Source organism: Gallinula chloropus (assembly GCF_964237585.1).
Source record: "Gallinula chloropus genome assembly, chromosome: 4".
Taxonomy (NCBI): Eukaryota; Metazoa; Chordata; class Aves; order Gruiformes; family Rallidae; genus Gallinula; species Gallinula chloropus.
The window spans coordinates 84,319,717-84,334,820 of record NC_140088.1 but is presented as its reverse complement, the minus strand read 5'-3'; the positions used below and the strand labels follow the sequence as shown (position 1 = coordinate 84,334,820).

The following is a 15,104-nucleotide window of genomic DNA, read 5'->3' as shown; positions in this document are numbered from 1 at the left end:
GAGAACTGAGAAAGGAAGGAGGCTACAGGGTCAGTGCCATGCTTGGTCCCTCGTCCCACTCACAGTTGCAGCCTCTCAGATACGTTCCTGCCTTTGAAGTAGCTTCTTCTCATGCCTGAAAATAGTATGAGGGGAAAAACCTTCCAAAACACAGGTCAAAATAACATTCCAGTTTCATCATGTGCCCCATGATTTTTTGGGTATGTTTACTTAAGGCTCCATCTTCTAGACCCACAAGATTACTTTTCCCCTTTATTTAATGTATTGCCCTTTGTGACAGCATAGCCACATATGCAAATCTGAACCCTAAAAGCCAGCCAAAAATAAAACAACCCAAACCAAACAAATGAAAAAACAGACAAATCTATTAATTCCCCAGAAGACCTTGAACTTTTGGTTAGGCTGATGTTGTGCTTATGGCAGCTGCCACCGTTTTACAGGGTGTCAGGTTAGTTGCACCAGCCAGTGAGGAGATTTTTAAAACAGACACAAAAGAAAAATAGTGTCTCCTATCCCACAAGCAGTGTGGGTTGGGGCTTGTTAAACCTTTATGCCATCTTCAGCAGAAAGATAAGGTCATTAATCTGTAGATCAGGTCGGCCAACCTCACAAACCCTGTGCACTCCTGCAGCATTATGTACTTGTTCCAATTATTTTGAGGTTTAATGCATGGAGTACTGAAAAGTGTGTCCTATAATTCTCCAGCATGTTAAAATTTACTTCTAAGTAGCACTTACATGGCTTCCAATTCATCAAAATAATTTGGGATGTGTTTCTAGTAATCATTGCAGTGCTTTCTGAAATTAAGTGACCTATATATGTTAAAGCATATTGGTATTGAAGCTGCTGTATATTTTGGCATTTAAAACTGCCATTCTTTACTAGCAATTCTGATGTTGATAAACACTGTAGGAGAGTTTAATAACTGGGCCCTATTACACCAGATGGATCTTCTTCTTTGCTTGTGAGAATGAATCCTATCAAAGGGGAATCAACTTTTTAAAGGACAGACAATGGCAGGACAAGGGGGAATGGATTAAAGCTAAAGGAGGGAAGGTTTAAATTAGATAATAGGGGGAAGTTTTTTCCAGAGAGAGTGGTGAGGGGCTGGAACAGGCTGCCCAGAGAGGGGGTGGATGCCCCGTCCCTGGAGGTGTTCAAGGCCAGGTTGGATGGGGCCCTGGGCAACCTTGTGTAGCTCCAGGCCTGGAGGTTGGTGTCCCTGCCTGTGGCAGGGGGGTTGGAGCTCTGTGATCCTTGGGGTCCCTTCCAACCCAGATGAGTCTATGATTCTATGAAAGCGCTGATGAAATTCTCCACCCATTTAAAAATGACAGCATACTTGTTTGAAGAGCTTCAAGGATACCTGGAGTGGAGAGAATATCCTCTCTGGTATGGAAAGGAGCTTAGAGTACAGAATAAAACCAGACAGGGTGTTTTAAGTTCAGATTCCTGTGTCAGGGTGGGAATACCCCATGGGATAAAAAGCGCTGAAGGCTTATCAGCTAACGATGAACGCATGTGTGGAGGCCAACTGAGGGGAGATCACTTATAACCATGGTGCTCATTTATTCTACTTAAACACTCGAATACATAATTAAGAATTAATTATTTATGAAATAGAACATTGTCCATAAAACGTGAAGAAAACTTCTCCCTGTATTGCAGTATTTATGCTGCATAAGCACAAACTCCTGTAACTTGTGCAGGCCAACAAAAGCTGAGTTTGGTAGAACTTGACCCAAATGAGGAGTCATGTTCAAATTCCAGTGGGATGAAAAGTGCTCCAGGAGCGTTAGATGTCTCTAGATGGCTGCTTTTTCCTTCCAGTCTGGTTTCACATCAGAGTTTTTCTGGTTTCTTCTTTTTTTCCATTGTGAAAATTTGAACTGCTTTCAAATTGTGTGTATCACTGGCCTTAGGAAAATGGGAATCCAGCAGCTGATAGTTCAGGTACAGCTGGTGGTTGTGCTGCCCTGCCTGCACGGGACATTTGCAGGACCACATACAGACTGTGCTGGGGTGTTCTGAGCCCAAAAAGATTTCTGCCCCCTTTACGTTCTTTTCAGAAAGACAGATGAGGAAAAACGATACAAGAGCATTGTTTGAGATGGGAGAAGGTGTAGAGTGAAGACCAAAATGAGCAGTGGATTTCAGGGATGAAGGAGGCTCTTGGTAGGCTATTAGTTTTGGAGGAGAAAGAAACAGAAGGAGAAGGTAAAGCAAAGTCCTGCGGTGAAGGTTTATTTTTAAAGCCGTTTGGAAATGGGTGGATATTCATAGCTGGCAGAGAGATCACTGAGAACGTTGGGGAGAAAGCAGGGCAGAGCACAGTGTTTGACTAGGACTCTGCCAACTGTAAGCTTTCACTCCACATCAATTTCCAACACGGCACCAGTTCCATGCAGCTGTTTCTTCCTGCTGCTTCCATATTTACACAGTTGCTTTCCAAGAGAAGGTATGGTAGGGGGAGAAGCTTCTTTAAAGCTACTGACGTGAGGACAGGTCTTTTCAACTTATTTCAGGATGCCTCAGGCTGAGTAAACCCAGCAGATAGATCTTGACTTGGCTTTACTCCTGGGGCTCTTCCAGCAGGTGATGGACTGCAGCCCAGCGAGCAGGCGCTGCCTTTTATTCCTCCCCAAGTGCTGCCAAGGGGGGGGTAGTGCAAGGGGGAAAATATATTTCCTTAGTGATTTTACAGCTTTTGTGGGTATTTGCTGCCTCCTTGTGACGGTACAAAGATGTATAGTGCTGTTCCTCTGAAATACAGGGTACTGCAGTGAGCGCTTTAGAAGCAGGTTTTATTACTCCTTAATTGCTAACTCTGCTCTGTGCTTTCTTCAGGAAGTCTTGACTGTGGTGCCAGAAGTGAGACAGGAGAGAGAAACCCTTGAGAGAATGGCATGTACAGTCTCATGCAATATTGCATTTGAGAAGGGTGGTTTATTATAAGGATAACAGCGATCCTCATAGTTCTCCACTCTAGCTTTCTTCTCTGAGGGAGTAAATAAATACGTAGGGAGATGTCATGTTCAAATCAACCAAAAATAAGAGGTCAAGGTCACTTTTTTCCTATAAAGGAGATATCCTCATAGGAGTTCATCATGTTTTGATGTGTATTTTCAGTTTGGTGTGTTATGTTTCTGGTGCAGTCTGATAGAAATGTGTGAATCATATCAAGCCTAGAACCATGGAGTACAGACATCTTGTAAGGGTCACCTGCAGAGAGGTAGGGGTCTCGTTGACTTTGTGCTGGAGATTGTTGAAGCATCTGGCCCATTTACACTGCCTTTTGGACTTCCATCTCCTTTCCCCAAATAAAGGGGGGTGGAGTAGGAAGACTCAGATAAGCTATGGTGGGAGGTGTTGCCCACAAGCTGTTTCTAAAATGCTTTATCCTGAGCTGAAACTTCTCACTTGGAGCCATGTCATCAACACCACCACACAGCAGGCGTTACTCCTTGGCAGCCTGTCCTGTGGACTCCTGCAGATGTTTTGAATATTGTTGTTTTCATGGTCAAATTAAATGTGGAACGAGGAGTACTTTTCCCTGCTGCCTTGTTTTATTTCCACCCTCCACTTGTACAATGATGTTAAAATGTTACTGAAAACAAAAGAGACCAAAGATTTCAGTCATGGTCTTAGCTGTGCTGGTTTTGCTTTGGTACATTTTGGATTTTTGCTCCTCACTGAGCACTGTTCTCTCTGGGCCTCAGAGATAAAGCAAAACTTGCACTTAGAGAGACTTCAGGTTTCCTTGAGGAAGAGGGAGCTTACAAGAAGAAAAAGGCTTACTCAACAGCATGGGTGAGTGTGGTGGCATTCATGCCACAGAGAGCTAACAGGCATCCCAAGACAAATGCAGGCACTCAAAATTTTTGCTAGTCCATCATTCACTTGTGCCTGTTCAGCTGTGGCATAAGTGAAAATCCATCTAGTCCAAACGTGACCTTGTCCAGGAGAGAATATACCATGTCCAGGTGGTACGGGTAGTCTGTTGCGCTGAATACAGCAGCAGGGAGCTTGAGGGAAGGAAAGGGAAGCTGAAAGTATGACATCCTCAGTCATCAATAATGCATGTTAGTTTCTCTACCAAAATAGCAATTAAAGGTTTAATGTGTACGTTTTATTAGTTAATGGGGGCACATAGTTTTTTTACTGCAAAAGTCAGTGGTAATCCAGTACCTCTCCAAAAGGAAAATAAAATAGCCATTAAAAACGCTTGTCTAAACTATTTGTGTTTGCAGAAAAATGGCCAGGCTTTTACAGTCAAATTATGTCAGATTTTAATATTTAGAGAAAATGTGGGCGAAATTATTTGGAATACGTGGCTCTTAAAATGCAAAAGGCCAAACTAATCTCTCCATGATCCTGCTTAAATTTATAAAGAAATAGGCACCGTAGGAGTCTTTAAAAGCTCTGCAGACATTTTAATGCTGAAGTCACACAAATGCCAGGTTTTTTTCATATTGTACACTATATGATAGTAAAACATTTTTGGACATACCTAAGCTTGGAAAAATAATCACATTGCCTGCTGGCTGCCCCTCAAGTGTTTGGTGCCCAATGACTTGTAGTTTTAATAATATATAGGCTGTAATTAGTGATAAGTAATCAGGAACAGACACTCCTCCTTTTGCATCTGAGGGAATGGTTCCTAGTGTCTGTCCCTTTTTTAAAGAGAAACCTGTCCAGGTTTTTGCACTACTCTCTGCTGAAGAGTTGGCCATCGTAGAGTAGGTCTCCCAGTTGCTGAAGTAGTGCTTGAAGGACAAAATGTGCAATCCCTGGAGCTCCCAGAAGGCAAACAGCACAGTGTTTATGAACAGAAGGGAACTGGTGGGATGAGATGTCATCAATTGTCATCAGCTGAGGGGTGTTTTGGTCAGCAGCACAACTGTGGCTTCACGTCCAAGTAGAAGAAGTCATCATCAGGTAGGGAGGATTGGACAGCAATGGTCTTGCTCCCAGCACAGTCTTTCCTGCATGGCTGTGGGTCTCCCACTGGGACCCCCAGAATGATGAGAACCTAGCCATGCCCAGAGCCAGGGAGAGGGGCACACCAGTTCCCCCTTCAACAGACATCCCCGTTTGAGTGTACAAACCACAGCAGTCGGTGCGAATGGTGCACCATAGGAAATATGTCATCTAGTCTGGTTAATCTTTCAAGCACTCCCTTTAAATGTACACTGGAGTGTGGGGAAGGAGGTTTGGAGACGTTTTCTCTTACTCATCACTGCAGTACTCGAGAAGAGACGCTTTCACTGGGGTTCAGATACACAAAAGTGAAAATTTCAGTCTTAGAAAGCTTGTGTGCCTTGAAGTTGCTCATTAAGAATTCAGTGTGATAAGACCCTCACTGTCAATAAAGTCAGCTTTTATTATTCCTATTATTATTATTCTAACTGATTTCTGTTAAATCTGCTTCTTTGCATTTTCCTTAGAAGCTGATAAATCCATTCATCCTTTTCTCCTCTTTAGATTTAAGAAAAGCAATATAGATTTGGGCAAATCAAGAAATGCCTATAGTTCTGCAGCAGCCAGTTAAAAAGAATCCAACTGCTATACCCTTTGTCTTATTTTTATAATTGGGAAAATAAAAAATTATCGATTTTCTTTGCTTCTTTCAAGGCTTTTGTGGTTTTTTTGGGTTACCCTCTCACTTTAAATATCACCAGAGAGCGCCAGTAGTGGCTTTTCCAATCTGATTAAATCTTTCCAGCCTTAATGTTCTGACTTCCTGGTGAAAACTGGTGCAGGTGGTATTAAGGAGGTCAAACAGGTAACTCTGGAACAACAGTTTTCTCTGCAAATAGATGCACATCATCCCTCACCGGATGTCAGGAGCACTGAACTGTGCAAAACACCTTGTGCTGCTGTATTATCTTCCATCAAAGTCCCTCTAAGTATCACACGAACTTTTAGTCTAGGGTTTTTTTTTAATCTGCTAGAGCTTTTTTCAGCTGCAGTTATGTTATGAACAAGGACAGTAAGACATTTTTATGTTGTTTTTCTTTGTTTGTTTCTTTCCTTTACAGTTGTTTCCTGTCTTTGCTCCTGGTGGCAGCTGTGGTTTGGAAGATTAAACAGAGTTGCTGGGCATCGCGACGGAGAGAGGTTGAAATGACAAAATTGAATGCTATCTCCTAAATGACTTTTTTTATAGTTGCTCTCTCTTGTATTTAGTCACATATGCATAGCATTAACCTTCAGTTAAGGATAAGCTCCACTAATCTATAAATGCTTCTGTTTGGGGATTTATAACAGTGTACTTTCGATTACAGTTTCAGTGACAAATGATGCTATTTTAGTATCCTGATGCTGCAGTTTGTGTGAAGTGCAAAAAAAAAAAACCTTAGGGGTGAATGTCCTATGTTTCCAGAACTCAGGTTCTAGACAGCATAAATACAAACCCCCACACAGCAGGAAATACATCTGTTTCAAAAGAGGAAGCTTCTGTGCTGGAGCTCGGAACCACATTAGCTGCTGCTGAAGCAGGCTGTTCCCCATTTTCAAATTAAAAGCTTGCTGAGATGTTTTGGTGTTGGGTCTTTGGGGTGTTTTTTTTCCCCTGGAACATAGTAGGATAAGGGAAAGGTGGGAGAAACACCCTATGATTTAGAAAGCTATGGTGTACCACTTAAAAAGTTACTTCTGGTGCTTTCCCCTCTTCAGCTAGCCATGGCCCATACCAGCTTCCCATCTTTGTCTTGTTTGCACCATGTGAAAAATTGCTTTTCACCCCCAAAATATGTTTCCTCCTTGTTTATGCCTGATGCATTGATTTTTTTTTTTTAACCCCCCTATTTTCCTGCTTCTCAATTGAAGGGAATTCCAACTTACACCCTAAAGACACAAGGTAACCGAGACAGGACGGGCAGCGTGTTGTCAGCATACGCAGCAGTGTAACAACTGTGTCCTCCTTTCTAATCCTGAAGCATAAATATGTAGTAGTGAGGTGCAGAGGAGCACATCCTGTGTGCCACCAGGCAGGTGACTGCCTGTGCCTGGGGTTTGCTTGCTGTGGTAAGCACTAAAACCAGAGAAGACAGAGCCTGTGTAATGTACCTATGCAGCAGAGGTGAGGCTGGGCTGCGCCTGGGAATAGCTTTGGGAGCTTTGTCTTGTGCAGTCTCTTGACCTGGATGGAAAATAAAATGAGCCAGACTTTATTCAAGTGAGTCCATGTGTGCTTTGTGTCTGTATCTATACCAGATATCTTTTCTCAAGGGAGTGAGGTGAGTATCTCCCCCCAGCTTTTGGATTTTAGGGTGAAATCCACCCATTCCCATAGATTTTCCTCCCAGCTGCTCTGCCTTTCTGGCTGCAGGCTCCCACACACATAACTGCTCAGTTTGAGGGTGGTTTATTCATTCGTCATAGCTGAGCAAAAGTATTCTATTTTACAGTGCTAAAATTCTGTGCAAGTGCCTGATTCTTGCATGTCTTCAAAAAATCTGTATCTGGCTGTACTTCCCAGTGCAGAGGTGGGGGTAGTATAAATTTATTCAATCTGAAGATCTCCTTTCTTACAATAAAGCAGGATGATGTCTGATAACTCTTTTCCTCTTCCTCCTCATTCTGCTTCAGATGTTTTTACTCTTACTGGTGAATTCAGATGCATAATAGAATCAGTGGTTTTCAAACAGATAACCCTTAATCTTTGAAATAATTTAAGTCTTTGAGGTTTTTCTGTATTCTCTGAAGGTAGATAAATTTTTACTAGGGCTGCTTTTTGTTCCCCCACTTCTCACTTTCTTGGCAAGAAAGTAAGCTGGAGTCAGCAAAACATTCCCTGTTGGCTCCTGGGGCTAAATGTTATCTAGGAATACAGAAGGAATATAGACTGAGAGGTAAATAATGTGCTTTGGAGCTCAGTTAAAATATTTTAGCCGTGACCTAAATGAAAAAGTCTCTATAAATGAAGTTGCTTTCAGACTGATGCTTGTTTGAAGGAAAAATGCTGGAGTGCTAGCAACATTTTGGCATGGTTTAACCTTAAACTCTGTTTACATGTTTGACACTCTGATGGGCAGTTCCTCAATATATTCTTTTCCTGGCAGATTCCTGTCTTTTGCTGTTACTTGTCTTGCTCCTCCTTTACATCTATTGACTCTTGTCAAGTAATTCACAGATCTCTGCTGTTCCTTTCCTCTTTTGTTAGAAATACTTGGAAAACTTGAATACTTGGAAAACTTTTAAAAATCTTTGCCATGCCATTATTACATATATTAATCAAAAGTGGCTCCAGATACAAAAGTCTGCCAAAAAAATTCTTTGGCTTTTTGGTATTATCTAAGATGACTTTAAAGCTGGCAGGGTTTTCTTTGGTACGAACTCTCAATAAACATTAGTAGTGGAAATAATGATTAATAACAATTTTCTGCACTGCCAGTTTTCAGTGTACACAAGCTGACCCCCTCTGTTGTTCTGAGGATGTTTTTGAAGCATGTGATTTTTAGATTTGCCATTTGTCTTTCCTTTGGAGGCGATTGCTCTTTTTTAGGTTTCTCCATTACCCTTAGAGGAGTCTTGGGTCACAGAATTTGCTGGCTGGAGTGGGGAAAACGGATTTTGTTTGATCTCTTTTTTATTTTATTCTTCCTATTCTTCCCTCTGTAGCTGGAGTGCAAAAACCCGATTTTGTTTTATCACTTCTTTTTTTGCCTCTGTAAACTGCTGACATAGTTGATGGAGACCTCCTCCTCCACCTCCTCTCAGCATATTACAATTTAGAGGCTGGGTGAAAGGAAAGATGATTAAGCAGCAGCAGCAGGACACCCGATTCAGGCAGCGTATTGTAAAGTTTAAGTTAATATATGCTGCAGCCCCGGGGGAAGATATTTCTCTGGCTTGGGCTGTATTTTTAGCAGCAGTCAAGTTACAGTCGCCTGTCTCCCATGGGTTGTGCTGTAGTAACTCTGCGCTTGTTCTCTAATCTCAACCCAAAAGTAAGTAAAATATAATGCAATCTGCAGGTAATTCCCCACTATCAATCACTTCTGCTTCCAATATAAGCTTTGCAAGTGCCTAACTTCTTATCGCAGTGCAGAGTGAAAAGTAGATAGCTGAGGCTTAATCTGAGATATGTACAGGACAGAAAAAGAGCGTGTTGAAAGGTCTAGTAGTCAGAATTATTCAGATGGATATTTTTTTGGAAAATGTGCTGGGAGAAGCACAGATGTGCTTGATGTGTCAGGTTAATGGAGCAGAGCATCATCGTTTGGTGGAAACTGAATTTGCATTGCTCCTTACTGGGAAAGCAGTGTACTGCAGATCCAGGATCTACATCAGGATCTTGCAAAATATATAAGATTCCCCTGACTTTTTTCTTTAATTTTATTTTATTTTCTGCAGCTATTCCTCTCTGACCAGCTGCTTGCACACGTCAGTGCTGATGTTCCTCAGCCCTAAGGCGAAAGGATCTTTTGGGTGTGCAAACACAGCATAGCAAATGTGTAGTTGTAGGAAGATGTAAAAGTTCGGCCTTTGCAGAGTATAAAACTTGACCTGAAGTAAAAATGGGAACAATTTGTGTCATATCAGGCATGGAGGAGATGGGACTGTAAATCGTGTGTTTATTCCCTCTCCAGTGAACACCAAGTTTAAGTATCTTCAGACATCTTAAAGAGGGAAAGTGGAAATAAAAAGGCAGTTTATATAGGAGGCTTAGGATGAGGTGAATGACATTAGGAAATAGGGATAGGAAACCTTTCTGTCTTGTCTCTAGAAAATAACACATTAAATGTGTCGAGGTGGTAATAGAGGATAATGCACAAAGTACGAGAGTGGAATTAGAAGTGTAACATGCTCATCTGCTGTCATGAATTCTGTCCTGTTGTGGTATTTTAGCATCCAAAGTCCTGTTCTCTTCACCCTCACTCTGCTTCAGCTCCTCCACTTTGAGCAAGAAATAGCTTCTCTCGGCATTCCCAGCAAATGGAACATGGATAGTGATTTGGATGATCCAGTGTAACTGTCTGTGTGAGGGTCAGCTGGATCGCTCCCCGTGCCCCACTGGGATGTGTTTGGGAGCATCAACACCAAGCACTTACACTCTTAACAAGCTTTGGGTGTCTAAAGCTCAATTGCATCCTTACATACAGAAAATTTTCTGTTTCACCTCCTTTCTTGCCAAGACTGTGTGTTTTTTACTCCGTACGCTGCCCAAATTATTCAGGATGGGTTTGTGTATGGATTTATTGCAGGGCTTATCCTGCTCCTTCCTGACCTCATTGCTGAAACCTTCTACCCTCCCAAGTGTATTGAAAATGTAGCAGCACTTCTCTTTTCACTGGCATCCTCTGCTGTAACGTCTGTGAACAGTGAATACCATTTAAGCAGGAGATTTTCTGTGTTCATTTTTACAGCAAAGACTTTCCAAGGGATGTGTGCTTTGTATTATTTATTGCTCTGCCTTCATTTTCTTCCCCTTCCTGCTCTCACCTGTTAGGGTTTCATTCATCTCTCATACCTTCTCTCAGACTGTGATTTTGGACATCCTTTGTCAAAGAAAAGAATTCAGGATTGGGGTATTTTCAGGATCTTTGTTGCTATCTATAGAGTTTCCAGCAGTGTTTTGGAAGGATCTGGTATCAATCTTATGCAGGAACATTAAGAGGCTACAAATATTCCTAGATTTGGGCAGTCCCAAGTGCTTTGGAGGGCTTGTAAGAAATGAGATGTGCTTGTACCATATTCTCCAGGCTCCCAGCAAGCATTTGGCACGTGGGCCACCTTGTTCAACAGCACCAGACAGTGCCTGTCAGTGGAGAAGTATATATAGTTGGTGTCACTTGTAGAGGAAACATGAATTGCAGGAGTGAGAATTCATGGCAAGCAGATAACTTCCACAGAAGTCTAGATTAAGTGGTCAGCACACTCAGTTGTCTCATCAGGGTGAAACATAAGCTTGTGTTTGTAGTTTTTTAAACGCTTCAGGTGGGTGTACTTCCCAGAATACCTATTCCCTCAGCAGTAGACTGACATTATGGTGTCTGTGGTGATTTAATAACTACTTAAATTCCCAGCTCCCACATTGATGAGTCCCAAAATAAGAGCCTATTGTTAGCATTGTGTGTATTGGAGTACTGTGTCCACTCTGGTCTCAGCAATATCTTGGGTGGTGCAGATGGTTCAGAACAACACTGCAAGATTAATTGTTTTTTGGAAGATAAGTGAGAGACTAAACCATCACAAATAATTCATTTTATCCAAAGAAGGACATACTGAGATTTGATGATGTGAGTCAGTGTCTGTGAAAAGGAATCACAGAAGATTCATGATGAGATAAGGTTCTTCTAAATGATCAGCCAAAGGCATAACACCCAGTGTCTGCAACTGGGGGTAAAACAAGTCAAAAGCTGCTTTTGTTTTCCTCCTCTTCTTAATGGCAACAGTAGCAATGCCAACAAATTTTTTAGAAATGGATCAGAATTTTAGTACTTTTGGATCTTTTCTAGGTCAATCCAAGTCATGTGCTTGTGGAAATCACAGGGTGCAGTTTGGTATCTCGTGCGATGCAGGAGGTCAGATCCAATAATCGTAACTTTTTCTGCTTCCCCTAAATTTAAAATCTATGAATGGGAACCAGCTCATAGTGCCTGCAGGCTTTTTCCATAATACTAATGCTGCATGCTCTCTGCAGTGATCTATGTGGCTTTGGTCACCAACTGAAGGAAATTATAAGCAGAAACAAGAGATGGCCCGAAGAGGAAAAACATCCCAAAATATTAAAGTTGACAAGAGATTTCAGCTCAGGGGGAAATTGATGGTCCGTTGTTGTTTGAACATGCTCCTGTCACTTCTGTGCCTAATTGAGCTCATCTCTGGTTGCACTTGCAGATGGCCAGTTACAGCTGACCATTTGTAGCTTTAATACGTCCACGTCGGGCGCCGCCGTATCGGGTTGGCAGTCACACACACAGTGGCAGCATCCAGCTCAGCTCTTCTCACATGGTCTGTAGTTTCTAGCCTCTACAGAATTAAGTTGGGTTTGGTCAATCCCAAAAAAGAACTGTTGGCTGGTATTTGTGATGATGAAGCTAGACCATCCAGCCTGGCTCTAGGAGAGTTGAGCCTCGTTTAAAAAAAACCCCACAACTGCATGTATATTGAAGCTGTTGTCGTTTCAGACTCCTAGGTCTCTCTGTGATGATAGGAATCAGTGGTACAGGTATCTAATTTAGCTCTTTGGAAAAATCAGGGAGAGAAACAGTGTTGTGTAATTATGCTGGAAGAGCTCTAGTCAATCAAAGGCGCACTCTGCTATTGTGTAATTATCTGGTATTGGTATATATTTTAGTCTGCATGGGCTATATACTTCTGGTCTGTTAAAAAGAAATGATATCTTATTCTTCTTATTAAAGGTCAGGTTTTCTGTGCCCTCCTACTGGGCATGATTATGATAAATAACTTACTTATCTTAATCAGCCCTGAATTAAATATCTTCTGTCATTTCAGCATGAGGCAACTTCCCAGAAGCTTTGCTTTCTGGTTTGTTGTAGTTCTGAAATGTGGAAATGCCTGTTGAGAGAAGCATTTGAACATTAATTCTCTCCTCCTCTCCCTTTCAACATAGCCTGCAAAGTCAGTTACAAAACTAATTAGCTAACATTAATATGTGCAGTGCTCTAGGGGCTTAAAAACTTAATTTTCAGTGATGATGGAAGTGTCACAGAAAATTGTTTGTTTGTTGACTTACATGGTAGTTAACTTAATTGTAGCTAAATGCTCTAAATCACTTATTTCTGAGACAATGTGGCTCATGTTCATGCAATATTTATATCTTGTATGTTTATTTCCTCACTGATGTCCTTTTTTATATTGTAGGCACCTCCATTGTCTTCTCCCCTTTTCCCCCCCCTCTAAGGTCACCAAGTAACTATAACACCAAGCAAAGGTTCCCACACCAGGAGATACATCTTTATATAGAGAGAGGTATAAGTTACTTCCAAGTAGCTCGGAGTGAGCACCCGTCATTGCTGGCTCAAGTTCCATCTAGCTGCTCTTGCCACCAGGAAGGATCCCTTCTCCCAAGGCCCTTGGGAGCCCCAGGAGGGCGATGTCTCCTTCCCACACTGTCTGTCAGCAAACCTGTAAACTGCAGTTTTGCTAGATGTCATCACAGGAGAGCTCTGGGACCAGTTCTCTAGATGAGGTTTCTTAAGTTAGTCATGCCTGGAAATAGGCAGGTGATCGTTTCTGTGCATGCACAAAGAGGTGTTTGTGCACAAAAGGGACCAGCCACCTCCTGAATTCAGATGAAGCTCTTAGAGCAATTTAGGATGTGCAGGAATAAGCTCAAACAGCCTGTTTACCAGTGCAACTGCTCTACCCAGTATGTTTTCAAAAGATAGGAGTGCTCCTTGTCCCCCAACCTCAACAATATCACTGTGACTCTGGTTAACAAGTGGCCAAGTCAGAGCTAATAAGCCTTGCTGGGAGAATTCTGTTACCCTTTCCTCAGTGTATGCATCAAGACCTTTAGGTATTTGATTAGCCTGTGTGCTTTATCTGTCCTGCAGAGCCTTGGAGGGAACACGTAAGAGGACTGGCACACTTCAGTAACTCTGCAGAACTGATAGTATTTAAAGGACTGGTCAGGAAGAAGACAACAGCTTTGTCCTGTTCCCTTATCACCCTCTGCTTAGCTTTGGTAGGGGTGAACAGGTTTTCTGGGTCCACATTGGTGAATAGCATCTTTATGATCTGTGTGGTAGAACTGCACACTTCACCTGGGTAGAAGAAAGTCCCAAATATTCTGTCCTGTCCCAAAGTATTTTATGTTTTTTTCCAAATGCCTCAAACAAGAAGAGTACAAATCAGTTTGTTTCCTCACCTTATCTTTCTTCTCGTTCCATGACACCGGAGCTGTTACTTTCTTTGGACTCGCTGTTGTTTGCAAGATCTACTGGTTTTGGCCCATTGGACCAGTTTATCTTTGCAGTACAGACAGGGCAGTAGCTCAAAACCCACCATCTGATTTCAGAGTATCCTGGTTTTTAAAGCTGCCTCTGGATGGTGTGGAGAACACAGCACGGCTGCTGATTTTGCTAGTTCATAACAGAGTGGAGATTGATTTTTCCATGGTGGTACAGAAATGTGGCAGTAGAGAGACAGGAGGTTCAGCAGCAAGTTGATTGTAGCCTTAGCTTTGGAGCACCATCCCAAATTCATTGCAATCTCAAAGGTCATAATAGGAATCCTCAAAAGATGACCTTTAGTTGTACTTGTCTCATCAAAGGAAAGGAAACGTGTAGCTTGCTCTGTTAAAATATCTTCAGCAGAAGTTCCTCTAAACCCAAAATGTTATCTGCAGAGGATAAAACAACAAGCTGTAGGTCCAGAAGGATCTGAATTTCAGAATACTTTGAAGGATTAGATCTACAAATTTCCCAGCAGGGAAAAAAAGCACATAAATCTGTTGATAGGACCATTGCCGTTTTCTGGCTCTCCTTTTTAAAGTTCACCTTCGACTGTAGACTGGTGTCCTGGTCTTGCCTGGATATGTTCTGTCTCCTGGAAATAATCTGCTCCCTTTTGGGGAGGGGCCCTGCTCACTTTGCTTTTCCTCTGCCTTAACGTGAAAGCCCATCCGTGCCCGGTTAACACACCCATATTTTTTTCCTCCTTGAATTCCTGTATTTTTTTCCTTCTCATCTCAGTTGAAAATTGAGATTAAACACTCCTGTAAAATCTCCAGCTCATTACAAGTTCTAGATAGCTGTTCTGCTTCGCTTTTTTTAAAAAATCCATCCTTTATAAGGAGTGAATAAGATCCAAAACGTGCAGCTTTCCTCTGGAAAAAATCATCATCCTTTCATGGCTGAAAATATCAGAGCCCCATCTCAAAAGGTACCGTAGCCCTGTGCTCATAAAAGAGCCTCTGCAGGGGGCAGTCGCTGAGATGGATGGTAGCAGGATGGTTGTACAGAGACTGGTGACTCTTTTATTGTCATGAATAAAATGTTCAGGTTTTTCTTGTCAGGAAACACCGCGTAGGTTATATTAGTCAATTAACCCAGTAACCTGAGCGGCTGTTTTTCTTCCACGTGAGACCCTGTGCTACTGTGTGAAAAGGTTTTCCTGAATTCCTCTGG

At 42.0% G+C, this 15,104-nt stretch overlaps 1 protein-coding gene across 1 annotated transcript in view; it reads left to right on the top strand.

Moving 5' to 3' along the window:
• Positions 1 to 15,104, top strand: part of ATRN (attractin) — a 153,841-nt gene that overhangs the window by 120,094 nt on the left and 18,643 nt on the right. Inside the window, exon 26 of the mRNA XM_084263364.1 lies at positions 6,042 to 6,120. Coding sequence (XP_084119490.1) covers positions 6,042 to 6,120 — 79 coding nt within the window. The remainder of the gene's footprint in view (positions 1 to 6,041; positions 6,121 to 15,104) is intronic.